Source organism: Esox lucius, chromosome 15, assembly GCF_011004845.1.
Source record: "Esox lucius isolate fEsoLuc1 chromosome 15, fEsoLuc1.pri, whole genome shotgun sequence".
In the NCBI taxonomy this organism is placed as follows: Eukaryota; Metazoa; Chordata; class Actinopteri; order Esociformes; family Esocidae; genus Esox; species Esox lucius.
This window is the reverse complement of record NC_047583.1, coordinates 19,018,488-19,042,378: the sequence shown is the minus strand read 5'-3', so window position 1 is coordinate 19,042,378 and position 23,891 is coordinate 19,018,488. Positions and strand designations below refer to the sequence as shown.

Here is a 23,891-nt window from a genome sequence, read left to right as displayed (position 1 = left end):
CTATTGGGTTCAGGTCTGGAGACTGGCTAGGCAACTCCAGGACCTTGAGATGCTTCTTAACGAGCCACTCCTTAGTTGCCCTGGCTGTGTGTTTCGGATCGTTGTCATGCTGGAAGACCCAGCCACGACCCATCTTCAAGGCTCTTACTGAGGGAAGGAGGTTGTTGGCCAAGATCTCACGATACATTGCCCCATCCATCCTCCCCTCAATAAGGTGCAGTCGCCCTTTCCCCTTTGCAGAAAAGCATCCCCAAAGAATGATGTTTCCACCTCCATGCTTCACGGTTGGGATGGTGTTCTTGGGGTTGTACTCAAAAAGCTCTATTTTTGTCTCATCAGACCACATGACCTTCTCCCAATCCTCCTCTGGGTCATCCAGATGGTCATTGGCAAACTTCAGACGGGACTGGACATGCGCTGGCTTGAGCAGGGGGACCTTGTGTGCGCTGCAGGATTTGAATCCATGACGGCGTTGTGTGTTACTAATGGTTTTCTTTGAGACTGTGGTCCCAGCTCTCTTCAGGTCATTGACCAGGTCCTGCCATGTAGTTCTGGGCTGATCCCTCACCTTCCACATGATCATTGATGCCCCAAGAGGTGAGATCTTGCATGGAGCCCCAGACCGAGGGAGATTGACCGTCATCTTGAACTTCTTCCATTTTCTAATAATTGCTATAACAGTTGTTGCCTTCTCACCAAGCTGCTTGCCTGTTGTCCTGTAGCTCATCCCAGCCTTGTGCAGGTCTACAGGTCTTTTATCCCTGATGTCCTTACACAGCTCTCTGGTCTTGGCCATTGTGGCGAGGTTGGAGTCTGTTTGATTGAGTGTGTGGACAGGTGACTTTTAAACAGGTAACGAGTTCAAACAAGTGCAGTTAATACAGGTAATGAGTGGAGCACTGGAGGGCTTCTTAAAGAAAAACTAACAGGTCTGTGAGAGACGGAATTCTTACTGGTTGGTAGGTGATCAAATACTTATGTCATGCAATAAAATGCTAATTAATTATTTAAAAAATCATACAATGTGATTTTCTGGAATTCTTTTTTTTAGATTCCATCTCTCACAGTTGAAGAGTACCTATGAAAAAAAATTACAAACCTTTACATGCTTTGTAAGTAAGAAAACCTGCAAAATCGGCAGTGTATCAAATACTTGTTCTCCCCACTGTACACACACGCGCGCACGCCCGCGCTAGTGTTTCCTATACATTTATTCATTGATTCCTGTCATTTGCAGTCCATTAGTTCCTGTCTACAGTCGTCCAGACTTAATGATGTTGCTGTTCTGTAGTGGGGGAACTCAGTGAGTCTGAGTAAAACTGCATTATAATGGGAATTTGAAGCTCATAGGCGTGAGCACTGCGTAGACAGAGATATAGTTCTGCTTCAGGAAAGAGAGGAGCGATGTAGAGAGAAAATATAGAAAAGAAAGAGAGGAGCCAGAGAAGAGATTGCAAAGAGCGAAAGATGGAGAAAAGAGTAGAGGTGGAGGATGAGTGGAAAGATATAGCAATGGCGGAGGATGAAAAGATAGGGAAGAGAGAGAAAGACAGAGATAGTGACTGAGCGTCTTTATGGTAATGTTTTAATCTCTTAACATGGAAAGGCAAACCAAGCCAAGAGGCATCCCCTGCCTTTTTCAATCCTCTCTTCACATGAGCCTCAGAGGTAACATCCCAAAAGGCAGTTAGAAGACAATTCTACTGCTATCACTGGAACATTCTAATTACCAAAAGGTCACGCTACCTGAACAGTTTCATGCTGCTACCTACCATATTGTATAACTGTTACAGAACATATATACATAATATACTAAAGCAGTCACGTTCTTAAAGTGGTTACGATCCGCAGGGTTCTCGACAACTGATAGTGCTTGCTGATAAGGCCTGAGCGGAGCCGTACGAGCAGAACAGTGAAAATCATCCCCGCCTTGCGCCTCAAGCACAGAGCTCGCCTTAAGCTCAGTGTCATGGCCAAGGAAGTAATAGCACTTTATCGATATGTACAGGGGCCTCGAAAAAATGTATAACCATCAATGCTGTTTATCAGCTTGATTTTTAAATATGAGATATCTAAAGCGTACTCTAGGTTCAATTCTTTAAATAAAACACATTATTAATCAGGAAATACATATTCTTTCTTAAAAACATCTCACAATTATCAGCACAACTCTAAAAGACAATGAGCAAAATCTAAGATGTGATGAACATGCCTTGAAGAGGATGGCAATTATTTTGGCCCCCGCAGGCAGTGAGGAGGATTTAGAGAATTGTATTAGTTGGTTGAAAATTGGGGTCACTGTCTCTAAAACTACAACAAGTTCTCTACATGTTTTTGGAACTTTGATTGGGCCTGAGTTCTACGGCCAGGTGAGGCAACTGTTGAGTTTCTTGGCCACAAACACTAGTCGTGGGTTTGGTGTAAAAATAACCACACAGAAAATAACCTAATCCCTACTGTGCAGAATGGTAGTGGACATGTGATGTTCTGGGATTTTTTTGCTTCCTAAGGCTCTGGAAACCTTGTTAGGACACATGGTATTATGGAGCCTGTCAAGTACCAGAAGATTTTATCTGGCTGCCTCTGCTAGGAATCTAAAACTGGGCTATCATTGGATCTTCCAGCAGAATAATAATCCAAAGCATTCCTCCAAATCCACACAGAAATGGCTCACTGAAAAATAATATTTTGGAATGGCCATGATTGTGAACTTAAACCCTCTGAAAAACTATGTGGTGAGCTGGAGAGCAGATTCTACAAGCTAGGACCAAGCACTCTTAGGCATCTGGAGAGATTCTGAATGATCTCAGATCTCTCGCTAAATGTTCATCAAACATTTTAGGACAAGATTCAGTGATGTTATTTTGGCAAGGTGAAGGTGCAAAAAGTACTAAAATCAAAGGTCCCATTAATCGCTCACCTTTACCATTGGGGCCAATAATTCTGGAGGGCACTATATAAGCACGTTTCACAGCAGTTATCAAAAACCACAATCTTGTACTGTAGCTGTATAATGTTTGTGCAATTGTCCTTTAATTTTGTTGGACCAAACATGTTTATAGTTCAGGTTTTATTGACATAATCCTGAACTATATCTTTAAGCAAAGGTGCATTTTCCAGGTCCTCTAAGAGCTTTCTTTTGAAAATAAATGTTCTGAGACTTTGAAAGTGTTCTATTTCTGTACTGCCTCTGAGAAATAAGTGGTTAATGGCTGACATCATGTTTGAGTGTTAAGGTCAGGACAGAGAGACAGTCAGGGTCAAACACATTACTAAATCATGAGATTATGAATTATGTAACCACAATTTGTGGCTCTGATGTAATGATTATGGAAAATGTCATTAATTATGAAGATATGCCAAACAGGATAAAGTCCTTGCCTGTATCCCACAGCTAAAAATAAAATAATTGACTGTACTGTATGTTTAATTGTAGTTCTATTATTTGTAAGAATGGACAGTGATATCAAAATGCATGCCAGAGGCCCTTTACATTGTTCATCAAGTAAGGCGTATCATTTATGCTAATCTTAGGCCTTATCAATATGCAAATGTAAGAGCACTGGCCCTAGTCCTAGAGATGACACATGCGGCAAGAATATTCCAACTTTCCAAAATGAACGATGAAACAAACAAAATGGTATCTATGGAAACAACTGTGACATCTGGTGAAGTAACAGGAAAAGAGAAATAAAAATGTCACTGATACATCTTTTTCACCCTTCACTGAGACAAAGAGTCAATGCACAGTGTAGTAGAGCTTGGACTCCGACTGGGTTAGTGGCAGGATAGTAGTAGCTTGGTAGCTTGTTTGTATTCTAGTTAGTAGCTTGATTGTATTCTTTTTTTTCAAAAGATGGGCAACTACTAGCAGCATGCCTGTCATAATACAATTACAACACAAAATGTAGTAATTGGTTTGCATTGTGGGCGCTTGTTGGTTTTGGACATGCTATTAAACACTATAGCTACCTAAGTGGTCTTGTTCATTATACTCTGCAGTGAAAAAATCAATGAGCCACCTGAACAGTCCTGGATTATCTGATTCTTTGGTTTCATCATGCCCCCATAGTGTCAGGTCTACAGAATTTGACACAGTCAATAAGCTACAATGAGAGGTGCCCATCAGAGATGGGGATTCGAGTCTGAGACTCGGACTCGAGTCGCACTTAAATCGCACTAACAGCGGACTTCAGACCTGACTTGCGACTCGACCTAAAAGACTTCAGACTCGAGCTTTGAGACTCGTCAACAACCAGTTTTCATGCAATTACTGCTTTTTAAATCTTTTTATTTCTATTTTCTTCTATTGGCGCATATACGTTGGGGATGCGTATGATGTGCTACATGTAAAGTAACACATGCGCATTATGCAATAACGATAGCGACACCAAGTCCTCCCGGAGTTGTGCCTTTTGTCATTAGTTTTGGTTTCAATAACTTCGTTAACAGTGGCAGTAAGCGAACAGCTACATGCAAGGGGTGTGGCACCAAGATAAAGGATCAACAACGTCGAACTTCATCAGGAACCTCAAAACGCACCCAGATAGGTCAGTCACTTGCTAATATGAAAAAATATGTTACATTTAGCATATATCGTTACAGGTAACTAGCTAACCATCGCAAAGTGTTGTTGGGGTAATGAGGTTGGTCTTTACAGCCAGTTAGTAACCCAGACAAACATGTATTTTTGGTACAGATACCAAAATGTTGAAAAATCCAGTTATGAAATTGAAACAGCGTTCTTAATTTTTTTTTCTTCAGATTGCATTGCAGTAGACCCCATAGAGTTAATATATCTGTCCCTCTTGAGCATAGCTAGCTTGAGCATTCCAGATGTACTGTGCTTGTGTTAAGTTTCATAAATCGCTCTGCGAAGTGTGTTACTGTCCACAAACCTGTCGACCAGTCCTCTAGCTGATGAGCAGACTAGAACGCAGGGAGCAGTTACACAGCCAAGCCAGGTCTGGGGAAATGAATGTGCATGTGGCTTCCCACAGTTGTTTGTCCTGTGATGCTAGCTTGTTTGATGTCTGGTTTATTAGGTTCCATCTGCTTCATTAAAACATTTCTCTAAAGGTTCAGACTCTTAAACTGCATTTAAAAAATTAAAAAAGTTAATCTACACTTTAGTGAAAATGAATTAGCTGTGGATTACTTCAGAAGTACGACTGTCTCTTTAGCGCCATCTGTTGAACACTGAATATAGAGATCAAAAACCGGTCCTTTGAAATTGTGCTTGGTATAGTAAAGCTTTAGACCAAACACCCAGAGCTGCTGCTGCCTAAGTAGTAAGATTAGTATTTTATTTTTTACAATCACAAGTGGGACACTGCACTTATGCCCTAATGGGCAGACCATCACTGGTCCATAGATTTATCCACATATAACTAAAATGTTCCCTACATTTTTTACAATAAAGAGCCGATGTCTAGACTCCTGAGAAGAATTCTGTGTAATGTCTGGCACACAATTACAATGAACACTAAGGCTGTATCCACTTTGTACGATGACTGTAGGCTATTATGGCTATTTAAGCATAATTTAGGTCTATATGAGTGCCCTACAAATAAAACCAATGGAGCAAATTCTATAGCATTTTCACAGAGAAATAGCTTTAAATTTCAACGATGTAGCCTACAGGAGCCTTTGTGTGGTGTTCAACGTAGGCCTACATTCAAACAAAGAAATCAATTAGCCTACAAGATTTTGCACTTACGTCCACTTTAAAAAATAAACCACTAAAATTCATTAGAAATGTAATTCCCTTTTTTTACACTAAACAATCAGACTAGCAAGGGCAGTGATGATCATTCATCTGTATTAATATGTGTAGTAGATACATTTTTATGCTAACCAGCTATTTACAGTATATTGTTATACTTTCGGGCAATTCTTTCTTCCCACATTTCTTTGGGTGTCTGGAGCTAAAATGTGTTAGCTTTATCTTTTCTAGGCTAGCGGGTGTTCTTGTATAGGTTGGCTTGTGCTGGTGACGGAGAGTGATTTGAAAGTTAGATTCATTATTAGGGTTTGTTGCATTGAAAAGTGCAGATAGTATGTTGATTAGCTCAGTAATGTTTTTAATACTACAATCCCTTTTCCCAAAAAGTTGTGACGCTGCATAAAATGTGAATAAAAACAGAATGCAATGAAGTGCAAATAATTTTGTCACGGTGCGGTGAGAATCAGTGCCACCGTCCCGCACATCTCCAGTCCCCATTACTCCACGAATGCATCCCGGACTTGTTTTGTGTCACGTCTTCATCATCGTTCACACCAGGTTCCCGTTTGCTCATCAGTATGTGTTTAAATGTTTCCCCTCTGCTCCCCACAGTGTGGATCATTGTGGTTGTCGCGTTTGCCGTTGTGTGTTGCTGTTATACGTAAGTCTTGAAAACCTTTGTTTAAATAGTTTTGCTGCTGAAGTCAGCCATTTACTTTAGTTGTTTTTTGTGCTTGGTGTTACTTTGTTTCAATTAAAAGAGACCACACCGACTACCTGTGCCTGCAACCTGGTTCCTTGCTCCCGCAACATTACACATTTAAATACTATATTCAATAGAAAACAGTACAAAGACAAATCATCAAATGTTGAAACTGAAAAAAATATATGCCCACTTTGATTTCGGTGCCAGCAACACGGTTCAAAAAATTTGGGACAGAGGGAACAAAATACTTGAAAAGCTGAGATAAACTGCTAAAAAACTAAACCTGGTGGAATATCACACAACTAATTAGGTCAATTGGCAACAGGTAAGTAAAATGATTGGGTATTAAAAGATAATTCCAGAGAGGATGGGTCTGTCAGACATGAGGATGGGGTAGGGTTCACCACTTTGTGAATGACTGTGCAAGAATTTAAGAATAACGTTTCTCAACGTAAAATTGCAAAGAGTTTGGGGATCTCATAATCTACAGTACATAATATAATTAAAAGATTCAGAGAATCCGGATAAATCTCTGTATGCAAGGGATGAGGCCAAAAAACAATATTGGATGGCCGTGATCTTTGGGCACTCGGGCTGCACTGCATTAAAACCAGACATGATTCTGTAGTAGACATCACTGCATGGGCTCAGGAACACTTCCAAAAACCATTATCTGTGAACACAGCACGTTGCTGCATCCACAAATGCAAGTTAAAACTCTACCATTCAAAGAGGAAATCATATATAAACAAGATCCAAAAACACAGGCGCCTTCTCTGTGCCAGACCTCACTTAAGATGGACTGAAGCAAAGTGGAAACTGTCCTGTGGTCTGACCAATGAATATTTTTAATTATTTTTGGGAATCATGGGTGTCGCTTTCTTTGAGCTAAACCGGACAGGAACCATCCGCCTTCTTATCAGTGCACATCCCAAAATCCAGCATCCGTGATGGTATGAGGGTGCATTTGAGCACATGGCATGAGTGACTTGCACATCTGTGAAGGCACCATTAATGCTGAACAACATATATACAGGTTTTGGAGCAACATATGCTGCCATCCAGGTGACATCTTTTTCAGGGAAAGCCATGCTGATTTCAGCAAGACAATGCCAAACCACATTCTGCACGTATTACAACAGCATGGCTCCTTAGTAAAAGAGTCTGGGTGCTAAACGGGCCTGCCTGCAGTACAGACCTGTCACCCATGGAAAACATGTGGCACATTATGAAACAAAAAATACATCAAAGGAGACCCCAACCTGTTGAGCAGCTGAAATCCTGTATCAAGCAAGAATGGGAATAGATCTCATTTTCAAAACAACAGTAATTTGACTCCTCAAACCCAAACGCTTAAGCGTGTTCTGTAACGGGGTACAGAACACTGAGGCTTATTGATCTTGTGTATTTATTTGCAGAATAGTTTCACTGCTAAAGCATGAAGGTTTCTGAGACTAGGTTGAGAGTTCAGTGGACGTGGGGGACGGCAGCTAAAATGCAGCCTCACCAGGGGAAGGGTGGCTTGGGTGCCCCTAATGAACAAGTCCTATTTGAAGCAGCTACAGGGGGAGAGTGGATGCCACACAAAACTTACCACAGGACATCGACTAATACCCATCTATTGTTGTAGTGAGTTTATTTCGCTTACTTATATATCGTTTATTTCATGTATAGATATGCCTTCATTGCACATTTATACATTCCACTTGTAATATACATATACTTACACATTTTCAGCCCACTTCTATTTGCTATTCTGGTGAGATGCTAACTGCATTTCGTTGTATTGTACTTGTACTTGTTCAATGACAATAAAGTTAAATCTAATCTAATCATTGTGCAGTATACCCGTTTAGAAATAGCCACTTGATACTTGACAATATTCATAGAAAGTTTCCAAGGACCAGGACTGGAAGATTTAGTTAGTCATAATTTCTCCTATTTTGCAGTTTTTTTGCAGTTTGTTTGGGGACTATATCTGGCTGTGAAAAAGAAACAAAAGAACCACTCCTTTCAACACATAGTCAAACTTTATTCTTGAATTTGGTCTAATGATTTCATAATTGGGTAACAACAGACCCATCGCACTGGCTAAAATTACTGTATGGCCACTGAAATAAGCTAGCAAAAATCACTGTGGCCTTTGAAAAATAATAGCCATAATTCTGTCCACCATCAATTTTCCATTGCATTGCCTACAGTAGTCATGGAAATGTGCAGAGGTTTTCAGAATTTAGGGACTAGTTAAGACGTTATTTTATGAGATCCAGTTTTCAGTGGGCAGATGGCTCCAGAAAATGCTTCCTGGTACACCATGTCACCATCTGATGAGAGACAATGCCCATGCCCACCCCCTGTACAAAGGTCATTTTCCAAAATTGTGTGCCGTATTATATAACTTTAGTATCCGGCGTGCTATAGAATAGGCTTGTTCTGGGCTACGACAGGAAACTTGCCAAATCCCAGTGTTTGGCAGGGAGGAAGAGAATGATGAATCACAAGAGGATGAGCCCGAACGGTCCATATGGAGACAGGAAGGACCGGGTGAGCCTGGACTGTGGAGACGTGGTTTCCACAAAGTGCATAATCCCCACAGAAGCCGTCATATGGTCCTTGGGATCCACCACCATGCACGTCTCCTCCCTGAAGGAGCTGCTTTGCTGGGCCCAGCTAGCTCCCAAGAAAATGAGAGTTTGCATATGTGTGTTTGTGTGTGTGTGTGTGTTGAAACAAGAACGTTGTGTAACACTCATATGGCCATACACAACATTATATCCCACTGATCCCAAGCGTACTTCCTGTCATGTTTTATTTTTTATTTTTTTTTTTTATCCAATCCTCATAATAGTTTGTATTTTTGTAAGACTGTGGCCTGTCCATATTGATAGATGATCAATACAGGATGATGACCTTGTACCAGATTACTACTGTTCAGTCATACAATCATTAAGGCTAAAACCGTTACACACACACACACACACATTTGCATGCTCAACTAGATTCTGGCAGATTAAAAATATTGCGGCTGCAACCTTTACAACAACTCCAATAATACCTACCTATCTATCTATCTATGCTATCTATCTTTCATCCCACCCTCTGACTGGACTGATGCTCCATGACTAGTCTGCCGTCTGTCGATGACTGATCTGAGTTAACCCAATCAGAATTAGGTAGGCAGTAAATAACCCTGTATTGGTCCAGAGCTGCAGAAGTTGTGTATGTTCCTGGTCATCATACACAAAACCATTTAAAAGGTAATGATTGACAGACTGACTGTGTCTGAAAACAATTTTTTCTCTCGCTTTCTCTCTTGTTCTTCTCTGTGTGGAGTTCCCTGACTTTGTGTGTGTGGGTGAGAGAGTGACCACACGCATCAAAATAATGTTTGTCACTCTGACACTTAATTAAGAGGTTGAGAACGGGGCAAAACACAGACGCAAATTAGGAGACGCTATCCTTGTAGGGACACCAAAACAATTTATATTTAAAATCCCTTTTTCCCTTGCCCCTAGCCCTAAACCTAATCATAAAAACCAAACATTAATCCTAACACTTTTATTTCATATATATTTTTAAACGCTTTTTCTCCAATTGTCCAATTCTTGATTATGACCTTGGTTCATGGAAATACCTCCACAGCAGGTTCAGGAGAGTTGGAGATCAAGACGTGTCTTCTGAAGCACATCGCACTAAGCCGTTCTGCTTCTTATCACACTTCAAGCCAGCTTCTCTCATATTAATCTTAAAATCACACTGTCTCCAGTCTACCAAATTCTAATAATACCTTGACCTTCCTCAGAAGGCAAATATTGTTCAAGGACACTGCAGTAATAGTGAGTAGGTCCTAGAAGCCTGCAGGAGAGAGCATTCTGATTTAAAACAAACAGGTGCAATGATTTTGTGGTTCATTTGAAAATACACAGAATAGAAAAAGAAACTGAGACTACCTAAGAACTCTTCAGTGGCTGTCTATTTTTCAGTTTGTGAGTAATTCTAAGAGCAGTTCAAAGACCAGTGTTTTACTGTATGAGAAAAAGACACAGAGTGCCTCAGGCAGTGATGTCTTGATCATTAAACCTGCCAGAAACACACTGTAGGGTACCTAAGCAGACCTAGTTCATGACCATGTGACAGAGTTCACAACCTCAGTAGATAATAGAAATAATTATACAAAGACATTATTTACAACCATACTGTATTCCTGAAAATAATTAAAAAGAACATCTAAAAAATACAAAAATGTATCTAACGAGTAAGATATTTACTTTACCTTTTTAGATCAAACTTATGAAAAACAACAACAATTTAATAAATACTTTTGAGATCATTCTAAGGACCCCCTGTATTAGCTCTGTGGACACTCAATGGACCCGGGACCCCAGATGAATATGGTCTGAAGTCCCTTACTGTCCTATAATGTTAACCACACACAAGCAAAACACAGGTTTGGGCTAACAGATGCAACACATTCACAATCCCCATCCTGTATTTAAAAATAAGGTATTTACACATATTCCACAGCAGGAAAAATGAGTGAGTGTGTGAGAGAAAAAGAGGAAGAGGGAGAGAGTGTTCGGATGTCACGGCTTGCTGCTTGTACAACTGTAATCTCTTTAGAGGCACTGAATGATGATAAGAGCGTCGGGTAAAATACCTTCTCATACAAATAGCCTACGCCTGAAATTACTTCCTATGCTGGCTGGAAATAGAGACTAAGTAATATCTGCTGCAGCAGACACAAAGGAGTGAATACAGACACACACACAACCTTAACCTAACCCTAATCTAAACCTAACCTTAACCTCAATGAATTAACATGTATGCCTGAACTTTACCTAGATGTATTGCCTAACCTTAACCCTAAACCTAACCAACAATGCCTGGACCTTAAAGAAACCCCAATTCTAAGTCTAAAATGAATTTTAAGTTTGACCCTAAACCTAAACCCTCAGCCGGAAATTGACTTTTGCCTCATGGGGAAAAGTCACTTTTTACTATAGTACATTTTTACAACGATTTTACTATACTCATGGGGACATTTGGTCCCCATGAGTATAGTTAAACCTAAAACACACACACACACACAGCAAAGGGAAATCTACAAAAATAGATTTGAAACTTCCAACAATGCATGAAGAAAAAAGATAAATGACAAAGAAATGTTAAACGGATTTTCTAATTAGCAGTAACTTGTAATAGAAAAGTCTAGAATATTACTTCGCTATGAACGCATATTGACAGCCCAACACAGCAAAAGGAAGTTGAAATCTTTCAGACATAAAAGAGAGGCATCCTTTAAGTCATGTATTGTATATCCAGTTGTTTCATGACAATTTCAGGAAAAAATCTGTCAAACCTACACTAGGATGTTAAGCAGTCTGCTAAAGTATTTAGAACAATTCCTTTGTCTGGATGAGGTCATCACAGGATCAACAGCATCCTATCTAACTCATTCATTGGACAACACTTGACTAATCAAATTCTTTACCCAACTTCCTCTGCACCATATTTCTTTAATTAAAAATGAAATAAACTAGGTCTCTCTGTAAGACAAGACTAGCCCAAGAATCTCTTAGAGCTGGTCTAGAACCAGTGCTTTGATGAGTAAGAGAGACAGAGACTACCACAATTCTCCTTAGTTGCTGTCTCCCTTTCTGTTTGCTAAAATCTGTAGAAGCAGGTCCATGATCAGTGTTTCACTGTGTGTGTGTGTGTGTGTGTGTGTGTGTGTGTGTGTGTGTGTGTGTGTGTGTGTGTGTGAGTGAGTGAGTGAGTGAGTGAGTGAGTGAGTGAGTGAGTGAGGGAGTGAGTGAGTGAGTGAGTGAGTGAGTGAGGGAGTGAGGGAGTGAGGGAGGGAGGGAGGGAGGGAGGGAGGGAGGGAGTTAGTGAGAGAGAGCTGAGAGAGAGAGAGAGAGAGAGAGTGAGAGATAGCGATGTTTCTGCCTCCCAGCTGCACCTGTCTGCACTATCAATAAAGGCCTTATCTAAATGGAGCCAGGAGGATGTGGAAAACAGCTTTGACTTCCAACTTAAACTTCTCAGACATAAACAGAGGTGCGTGTGTGTGTGAGAGAGAACAAGAGAGAAAGAGAGTGAGTGAAAGAGAGACAGAAAGAGAGTGAAGAGTGGCGATAGAAGAGACTTGCAAAATACAAGGACAAGGGAGAATTCTGCTTCAGTGAACCCAACTAACCATGACAGTACCATCTTTGGCTAACACACACACGCGCACACTCACTCACTCATACGCACACAAACACACTCATTCACACACACAAGCACACGCACGCGCACACAGAAATCGGTATGTTGACAGAGGGACAGCAGAAAGTCGTGCAGAAATAGCAAAGCAATTACCTCGTCTCAGCCTAGAGTCTAAAAGCCTGTCATAGCACACACAAAAACAAGGACCTTCTGTAACCAAAAAGTTGCATGATCCCCCAAATGTGCTCAGAGATCTCCCAAGGGCCGGATTCACAAACCACATATACCAAGCATTATTGCTATATTTGCTTATTGTCCCACACAATGAAACTGAGAGGGACAATGGCTTACTGGCCGTCCATTATTAACACTGGGCTGGTTCCTACAGAACTTCAGTAAATGGTGCCACTAGTCGTATAAATCCTGTGTTTACAAAGCCTCACTGATTTGAAGCTATAGCTGTCTTCACTGGGATACAATGGGTACAAAAAAAATCCGAAATATGCACTGTTGTCACTACCTTTAAATTTCACACTCATCCAGGATCTCTAAGCCACTTCCACCCCACCCCCCAGAAACCCAGGCATACCTCCTTCCCCAGATCTTCTCGGATAACTTGATGGATCTCCTCCACGGAGCTCTGTGGTGCATTGCTGTGTAGGACCTTGAGGGTGGAGGTATACTCGTCAGGTAGGAGGTAGTCAAGGGCTCCCAAGTGCTGCCCCACCTTGATAAAGGTCCCCCTGTTGGTGCAGCAGAGGTCACGCAGCCTCTCGGCTGACCGGCGGTGTACCTGTGGGAGGGGGAGATTTGGTATTGTCAGATTAATCAGACATCTTCATCGTTGTCAGTATCAGTGTCCTCAAAGTTGTCATGATTATCAATACACACATGTACCAACAGGGCATAAGGACAGATGCCACACACACAGACCTTAGCATAATATCTCCCAAGCACATTGTAAAATCTGAAAGGCTATTAGGTATAAATGTGATTTCTGCTGTGTGTGTGTGTGTGTTTGTACCAGCTGGGGTGGAGTTGATAATGCTTATTGAGTGCCTCTCCCTTGGGACTAGTGTAAATAAAGGGGCGTGAAATGAGTTCCCTTTAACCCTGTTACACTGCCAAAAACACAGCCCCCAACCCTGCAAACCTCTGTAACCCCCTGGGGACCACTCAACAACAGAACACTGTCTGAACACAGGCTCACTTCATTATATCGCTAACAACTCAGATGCGGCTACAAGGCCAGTTACATCAGTTAGCACTAGCCCTCTGTTACTTTAGCACTTGTCACTAGTCAACATCAGGCATTAGCCATCAGGTAGTGCTAAACCTCAAGGCTAAAACTAGTTTTAGCCATTAGGTAGCATCAGCCATCAGCTAGAGGAACATTAAACACTATAGCCATCAACAACAGTAGCATTAGCAGCTAGTTCCACCAGCTACCCTCAGCTAGCATTTGCCATTAGGTTTTGCCTTCCCATCTGCTAGCAATGATAGTAGGAATCATGCAACTGACTGAAGGTAATCTTTGTACCAGTGTGAAATGATGTGAAATGGCTAGCAACGTAGCGGTAAGCACTAGATTTTCAACCATTTACGTCACTCGATCTGAGATCTCTACTGTTTCCCTTGCCATACAAGGGTCACGCAGCTGCGTTTGTCCGGTGATGATGATGTTGCTTAGTTGGTAACAGTTGTGTTCAGATTATCTTTGTTGCAAGCTCCGCATGGGGTGGTTGGAAGGTTGAGATAGTGAACCAGATACATACACAGTACAGCGACATGAATAGTGTGCTCTACTGCTTTTTTTTGTTTATTCAAGAGTGAACATACTCTATTGCTCACAGGCAAAATAGATACACACATTTACATGTATAATTTGGCCATAAACCTTTCACAAAACAGTGGTTTGTGCTAAGGGCATTTGTGTATATATGGCTCCTTGTTTTACTTGTGAGGACAAGAAATATCCACAAGAGTAAAACAAGGAAAAGCGGAACTTCTGGGGAGATATCGCTGGTCACTATGATTTTTTTTTTAAACTAGCTAGCTAATTTCAAATTGTGCGTACTGTGTAACATGATGCCTTTTTATTGTTGGAATTGCAGCTATTTTACCCATCTGAGAATAAAAGATAGTAAACACTATATTGCCCTGGAGGTGGAATATTGCTTCATTAGATTGCAAATTAGCAAACTACCAAGCTAACTGAAATCTTTTGTGGCATGATGCCTTTGCATTGTTTGAATTGTAGAGTTATTTTATCCACCTGAGAATACAAGATTGTAAACCCTATACTCCCCTTGGGGCGGGATATTGCTTCATTAGATTGCAAATGAGCTAACTGCAATTTGTGTGTAACATGAGGCCATTTTATTGTTAGAATTGCAGAGTCATTTTATCCCATCTGAGAATACAAGAAAGTAAGCACTATGTTCCCTTTGGTCAGGAGATAGATGTGGATTTATTGTGAACAAAACCGGGAAACATAGGAAGTGTCTAGGCAGTTGAAAATGAAGTGTATCGTAAACATGAAAACATTGACAGGTTTTTATAGATTCACTTTTATGTCAATCCTTTAAGGTTAAGGGTTTTGGGGTTATGGTTAAAGTTTAGATAGAAAGATAAATGATTGGGACCATGGATAGGAGACTTCACAATTCTGTACTTGAGTGTGATTACAAAATGTACATTTAAATTATTGAGTAGGCTGACAGTACATGGCCTTCAGATAGCAGGCCTACATAAGCCAAAGGCTAAGCAGCTAGCAAATTACTGCTCTGTCACCGTTAATGGGCAGCCTTGCTGTGTGGAGGAGTCAACGTTATCTGTACTTCAAAGTGTCTTCACTTGTAAAGGACCCTGAAAGTATTTAAAGTATTCCTTGAATGCACATTTTTAATTGTCGGCTAAAATAAAGTATTTATTTGTGTATATGTACAAGTGTCTGTGTGAGAGAGGAAAGGGAGAGAAAGACTGAGAGAGCCGGGCCAGATCCACTTCAGGCACCAGCTTCTCTTCTCTCCAATCAGCCGTGAAAGCTCCCAGATAATTACACAGTCGGGCAAGGAGGAGACTGTTCATTTCACTGTGGAGCCAAACCCAACATGGGCTGTTTACCCACCACACACTCACTGAGTAGGCTACTGAGGAAAGGGGGAAGAGGAGGAGAGAGGAAGGAAGAGGAGGAGGAATAGAAGTTGGTGTGAAGGAGGAGACAGGAATAACCTGAAGCTAGAGGAGGAGTTGATGAAGGACTGGAACAGGGCCTGAAGATAGAAAGAGGGAACACTGGCAAGGAAAAGATTGATAAGAAGGGATTGATAAGGAGAAAGAGGCATAGGATAGGGGGAAGAGAGTAAGTAGGTTACATGTTCCTCTTCACTGGTTTACCCTCTAGGGAAAAAGTGTGCCACCTGTCACCCTCTAGTTCTGGCACACTGCAACACAACAACCTGGCACCACACACACACACACACGTTCGTTTTTCTGTCCTTGTGGGGACCCAGAAGTCCATGTACCCACTGCCCTAGCCCTAAACCTAACGCTAACTCTATACAGTTACACTGTTGAGGGTAAGCTTAAACTTAATCTAAGCCTAACCGGCAATGCCCAAACCTAAAACTAACTACAATATTGAATAGCTTTTCTCCTAGCGGGGACAAGCTAAAAAACGAATGAAGGGAGCACTTGGTCTGGTTTTGCAATCTTTGTGGTGGCTTCACATAGGCCACACACACACACACACATATTCTCCCTCTACACAGACCTGGATCACAAACACATACAAACTCTCATTCTTCTTCTCGCCTTCTCAGTCTCCCCTGTCCTCTTGTCTGGCATGCGTTACAGTTACTACTCTGTCCCACTGGGGGCAGCGTAGCAGAAGAATGCCATCACTCTGGTGCTGCAGATTGTTATGGGGAGTGAAGGCAGCACCACTCAGGGATAGGCTGATTCACACCCAGCCAGGTCTACGGCCCACTCGCTCAAACCATGGGGCCTCCAATCAGAACCCTCAGGAAAAACAAAGCCTATTAGCACATACTTAACATGCTGCTACACAGATACACACACACGCACATCCTTAACATGCTGCTACACAGATACACACACACATCCTTAACATGCTGCTACACAGATACACACACACACACATCCTTAACATGCTGCTACACAGATACACACACACATCCTTAACATGCTGCTACACAGATACACACACACACATCCTTAACATGCTGCTACACAGATACACACACACACACATCCTTAACATGCTGCTACACAGATACACACACACACATCCTTAACATGCTGCTACACAGATACACACACACACACACATCCTTAACATGCTGCTACACAGATACACACACACACACACACATCCTTAACATGCTGCTACACAGATACACACACATCCTTAACATGCTGCTACACAGATACACACACACACACACACATCCTTAACATGCTGCTACACAGATACACACACACACACACACATCCTTAACATGCTGCTACACAGATACACACACACACACACACATCCTTAACATGCTGCTACACAGATACACACACATCCTTAACATGCTGCTACACAGATACACACACACACACATCCTTAACATGCTGCTACACAGATACACACACACACATCCTTAACATGCTGCTACACAGATACACACACACACATCCTTAACATGCTGCTACACAGATACACACATACACATCCTTAACATGCTGCTACACAGATACACACACACAACCTTAACATGCTGCTACACAGATACACACACACACACACACATCCTTAACATGCTGCTACACAGATACACACACACACACACACACACACACACACACACACACATCCTTAACATGCTGCTACACAGATACACACACACACACATCCTTAACATGCTGCTACACAGATACACACACACACATCCTTAACATGCTGCTACACAGATACACACACACACACACATCCTTAACATGCTGCTACACAGATACACACACACACACACACATCCTTAACATGCTGCTACACAGATACACACACACACATCCTTAACATGCTGCTACACAGATACACACACACATCCTTAACATGCTGCTACACAGATACACACACACACACACACACACACACACACACACACACACACACACATCCTTAACATGCTGCTATACAGATACACACACACACACACACACATCCTTGACATGCTGCTAAGATACACACTGACATGCAAACACACACACATGCTCCTGCCTCCTAGCTATCACCAGCCCCCCCATCCTCTCCATTTCTGTCTCCCACTCTCCCTCAGTCTCTCACTTTAAGCTGGCCCCGGAGCCCTACTTCCCTCTCTCCTTCGCTCCGTTTATTTCTCCACCCGTCCATTTATTCCTCCACGTCTCTCCCTCTCTCCACACTCATCATCCGAGCTGGGAAAACAGTTAAACCGGCTTGCTAAGATGGAGGGGGAATTGACAAGAGCAGCAAGGCCAGAAAACACTGTGGTGTCTGTTACAATGGGCGTTTGTGAGTGTGTGTGAGTGTGTGTGAGAGAGAGAGAGAGAGAGAGAGAGAGAGAGAGAGAGCGAGCAACAAAGACAGGGGTGCCAAAAAGTACTACTGGTGTTATTGATAGCACACCCACTCAGACACACACAAACCTTGAAGGGAAACATTTTGTTTTTGAGGACTTTGGCCCCTACATGTACTTGGATCTCACACACTCAAGGGACAATAAAGTTACAAACACTTTCATTGTTGTTAACCTTACAGAATTATTTTAGACAGCTGAACCATAACAGGAGATGCATGAACAGACAAAGAGACAGATCTTCAATCAATGGGCCAAAAGATCTTCTTACGAGCATAACGGGGCCCTGAACTGGACCCTTGACTCAGCTATACAGCCGTTTTAAACCCAATTCTGTCCCATTATATTGGAGACCACAGAGCCTTGAATAGGTTGTCATCCCAGACCACAGCACTCACCTTAAATGAGGGTTAAATCTATGTCTGCTCACACTGGCCCGAGGTAGGATGGATCAATGATGTCTAATGCCGTCTTTATATGTCAAAATTAACAATAGCAAAACGCTGTGTTTATTTATGCGTATGTGCTTCTTTTATGATTTAACAAAGAAAGTGCTACAGACATGAATCTCTTCAGCCAAACCGTTGACAAAAGGTCTGCATTTTTATTTGTTTTTATTTTTATCTAGTGACCACTAATTTGTGAGCCTGTGATTGAACATTTTAAATGAAGGCTCAGTCCAATTTATCATTCTTTGAACAGTAGACATAGGAAATTGGATTCTGAGAAAGTGAATTCTGGGTGTTTCATAATAACGTTGCAAGCATCTCAATTTGTTTTTTTCAAAGCGGAGGCCCACAGTACTTAGCGGACAAATATTTTTTTTGTGAAATCACTTCTGGAGAAAATAACCAGAGTTCTGGGTAGCCGTTTAACGCAAACAAAACGCTTTCAAACAGAAAAACAACACAGTGGTATATCTGTTCAAGCTGTTCTTTTTAAAATTTACAGCAAATGAACAGATAATCTCTCTGTGACTAGAGGGGCCAGGGTTTCCGGTCTGAAAGTCTATTCCAGTGTACCCCAATGAAGGTTTCAGGACTACAGTTTAACTGATGTCCTCTGCTAACACTTCCTGCTGCGTAAACATATGCAGCACCAGAGATCAGGATTCAATTCAGGATTCAACCTTTTACCTATGAGCCTCCAATTCACCTGTCTCACTCTGATTCCTACTGTTAATAAAAGCCTTGCAATACAATACAAATAAGTAAGGAGAGTGAGTATACTCTCTTTGAACAAAAGTATTGATGCCCAAGTGGAAAGACAATTCCTTTAGAGAAGCTGAACATTCCTATTAGACACTTTATTAATCACATTGATAGTCAAATATCACTGGGGACCATTTTCTTTTAACCTGAATCTGATTTCCTTCCTATGTCACCAACAGCAGACAATTTAAAAACCAAATCTCCATTCAAAGTCTGTCATTGTTTGGGATGTGGCAGGGTACTACTCTCACTGCTCCCTACTGGTACTGAGTTCTAGCATGCTGTTAATGTAAGTGGACAGTAGTGGACAGGAGTAGCTCATTGATCTGACTTATATTTATACAACACGAATTATCACAGCATTTCTAGACAGTGTAGTAATTGCTGGGAAAGGGTAAGGCATTTTACAAGTAATTTAGCAGACACTTATCAAGAACGACTTACATTAGTGATGGGATATGTTTTTGTACTGGCTTCCCAAAGGAATGAAACCCACAACGCTAGCATTGCAGTCGCCATGCCCTTACCATGTGAGCTATGTAGAACAGAAACAGGCAAAGACTGGAAGAGACAGAGGCATGTCAAACAGGTAGGCATGAGCCCCGTGGGGTAGGTTTTGGGCCCCTGGTGGATCCAAAACATCATACGTTGTTGTAATACTGGACCATGGAGCCCTTAATGGGGCTATGCCATAATGCTGTGTGTCAGGACCACAGGGCCCCTGATGGAGCCAGTACATCATACTGTGTGGTAATACTGGACCATGGGCCCCTAATGGAGCTGTGACATAATGCTGTGTGTCAGGACCATGGGGCCCCTGGTGGAGCCGTGACATCCTAATGTGTGGTAATACTGGACCATGGGCCCCTAATGGAGCTGTGACATGATGCTGTGTGTCAGGACCATGGGGTCCCTGGTGGAGCCGTGACATCCTACTGTGTGGTAATACTGGACCATGGGCCCCTAATGGAGCTGTGACATAATGCTGAGTGTCAGGACCATGGGGTCCCTGGTGGAGCCGTGACATCCTACTGTGTGGTAATACTGGACCATGGGCCCCTAATGGAGCTGTGACATAATGCTGAGTGTCAGGACCACGGGAGCTCTGAGATCATACTGCGTGGTGCTACGGGGCTTTGACAATCCAGTCTGAGCGATTGAGTGGCAGGGTGTGCAAAACAAACTCCCTTGTGTCTGCTCTCACATTCTACATGTCAGTCGTTCCGTTAGCCGACACTCGTGTCCAGGGCAACTTAGCAGAGTGCTGTCAAATCAGCATCTTCTTCAAAAGGCAGTCCCTTGAGCCACATCTAGCAACCCCGGAATAAGGATCCTCCATCACGCCCGGGTCTGCTCTTAAGGAGGTGCTTCCTAGTCCTATTCAGCTCCAGAGAAAGTGTGTGTGTGTGTTTGCGCACCAGTGTGATTCAACAGCAATATGAGAGGACGTTGTAGAGAAAGGTGGAGAAAAGCAGCAAAAACAACTGGATTGGATTGATTAGCTACAACAGAGACACAGGGGCATGTAGGTATGAACCAAACACACAGATACAAACACACATTGAGCGAGAATGGCACTCTCACATCACCACACACACACACAGACACACGCATGCACACTAAAACACAGTCGTAAACATAGATTCTTCCATTGCGTGCGTTTGTGAGCGGGGGGGGAGCTTTGAAGATCAATTACCTACACTGGTAGAGAGAGCTGCGACACAGGTCCATCAGTGAGGCCATTAATTAAACAACAGGCTCAATAGCCGACAAGTCATCTCCCTTCAGTTAAGGCTTAAGAGGGTTTAGCTGTAGACTGCTCTGCACGTCTGCAGCTTGGGTCCTCCAGAAACAAGCAGAAGGACAAAGTGGGAACATCAGTATGGATGACTGATGGTTTAAACACAAGACAAGGGATGCGTTCTCTTGTTTTTTCAGCTGGCTTTTAATAGGCGCTCCTATTACAACATAAAGTGCTTTGAGGACTGGGTGAGGCAAGCCATCCATTAATACATAACCAGGAGGGATGGCGTTGACGGCTACTGTGCATTGATTCCTTACTGGCGATGTGTGGGTGACATTTAAATGACAACTCCTACTAAAGGGAAATCTGATGAAGGATGGGTGACAACACAAGATGTAGTATTTCGGTAATGCTTATGCCGCGATGATGATGTAAGACCAGTTGACTGTACTTAATTACCATACTTCCTCCTAATGAGGGGAGACTAATGGACTTCCTGTCAGTGTCTGGCAGAGATTGACAGTCTCCCTGTTAACATTTTGTTTGTTGAATTACATTGTCATATTACATTGAACAAAAGTAAAAGTTACTGCCCGGTACAATTGAAACCGGGACTCACCTGTGAAAAACATACTTTTCCAGTAAGAGTGTCTATCATAGGTGAACATTTGAACATTCGACATGTAGCGCCGAATTGCAGTCAGGTCAAGATACTTGAGAACAATGAGCACGTAGATGAGTCGCCCTGAGAAGGTTTCCGACTGTTTCTGCAGAAATTCTTCGGACGTCCAAGCCCAGAGTTTCATCCGCAGTCCAGGGGGCTGGTCTCGGACAATCCTAAGTGAAGACGGAGGTGGAGGTCCTGGGCTGACCTGGTTGTACGTGGTCTGTGGTAGTAAGGCCGTTTATACGTACTGCCAAATCTTTAAAACATTAGAGGCAGCTTAGAGAAACACTGAATGATCTGGCAACAGCTCTGGTGGAAATTCCTGCAGTCAGCATGCCAATTGTCCGCTCCCTCAAAACTTAAAAAGCCTGTTGCATTGTGTTAAGTGGCATAACTGCCCATTTTAGTAGCCTTTTATTGTCCTCGACAAAAGATCAGCTATTTGACATGTCATGTATAAGGAGTAATGCTTACTAATAGGGATAGTCAGTTAACTAATTTGTGCACAAAATAAGCTTATGTGAATGGAACATTTCAGGGATCTTTGATTTCAGCTCCTGAAACAACTCTAAAGGTTTTGTGATAATTGCTGTATGGGATAGTTTTCAAAGAGTATTATCACTACTATTCCTTCTAAATGTACACATTTCACTGCGCTTTGTCAACACTGGCCCCATCATTCATCCATTTAAAGCTAAATGCATTTGAATTTGACAGAGACATAAAGTACACTAAGTAAGGACCAAAGTTACACCACTACTCACTCCCCCCTCCCTCTCTCACCTCACTCATTCCCCACCTACCCGACAACCCTCTCTCCTTCCTGTCAATTCTCTCTCCCCCTTCCTCTCGACCACGTACCCTGCTCTCTCCCCACTCTCTCCTACCCCCACTCATTTTACCCTGCTCTCTCCCCACTCTCCCCTACCCCCACTCATTTTACCCTGCTCTCTCCCCACTCTCCCCTACCCCCACTCATTTTACCCTGCTCTCTCCCCACTCTCTCCTACCCCCACTCATTTTACCCTGCTCTCTCCCCACTCTCTCCTACCCCCACTCATTTTACCCTGCTCTCTCCCCACTCTCTCCTACCCCCACTCATTTTACCCTGCTCTCTCCCCACTCTCTCCTACCCCCACTCATTTTACCCTGCTCTCTCCCCCTCTCCCCCTTTCGGTCTCCATCCCTATCTCTTTGCAGTAGGCCATGCTTTTGATGGCCAGTTGTGTACAGCTGCAGAGCTAGACAACCTTTCCTCTCCAATTTACTCACCTGATGCAGACCTAGTCTGTCATCGACTGCTACAAGTGTGGGTAAGAACCTGTGCATGTGTGTATGTGTGTTTGTGTGTGTGTGTGTGTGTGTGTGCAGGCATTTGCGTTGGGTGTTTGCATGTGTCGATAGCCCTGTAGAGGACTGTAATTAGTGTTAGCTCGTGGGCCAGATTCAGCGTGCCGTGGGTCCATCAGCGAGCTTTCAGGTGCCATTACGCACAGATGGTTGATTGGTTTACTAGGAGTCCTGCTTCCGTCCTCTGTGATTCTCCATTTTACTGTTTCCAAGATGACGGGCAACTGGCTGCTGTATTACAACAATAATACTCTAAAAAATGATGGCACCGCTCATCAATGTGAAGATGAAGGACAGAGTGATGTATCTTGTATTCTTTATGTACATACACAGATACACAGTATTAATGTTCAACAAAAAAAAAAACACATAAACCTTACAGGAACGTGAAAAATGTGCTTAAAGGCTTGAAGGTTTGAATTCTGTAGGGGCAGCTATGAAGGATTGGGGGATGGTCTCACTATTCAGAGACGTGCAGTTCTAGGCTAAGCTTGGAAAGGTTGGGGCTGGAGTGGTAATTGATTTCTCCTTGCCGCACATTAAACGGCTGTGATTAGTGAAGTATGAACAAGGCTTATTTATGATTGGGCGTAAGGCCACTGTATGGTTGTGTGTGTGTGTCTCTGTGTGTGTGTTTGTGTTGAGTGTGATTAGTGG

At 42.4% G+C, this 23,891-nt stretch overlaps 1 protein-coding gene across 4 annotated transcripts in view; it reads right to left on the bottom strand.

The window, feature by feature from the left end:
- Positions 1 to 23,891, bottom strand: part of adck1 (aarF domain containing kinase 1) — a 123,058-nt gene that overhangs the window by 61,932 nt on the left and 37,235 nt on the right. For all 4 annotated transcript variants that reach the window (XM_034297449.1, XM_029125556.2, XM_029125555.2 and 1 more), the window contains exon 4: positions 13,228 to 13,431. In XM_034297449.1, coding sequence (XP_034153340.1) covers positions 13,228 to 13,431 — 204 coding nt within the window. The remainder of the gene's footprint in view (positions 1 to 13,227; positions 13,432 to 23,891) is intronic.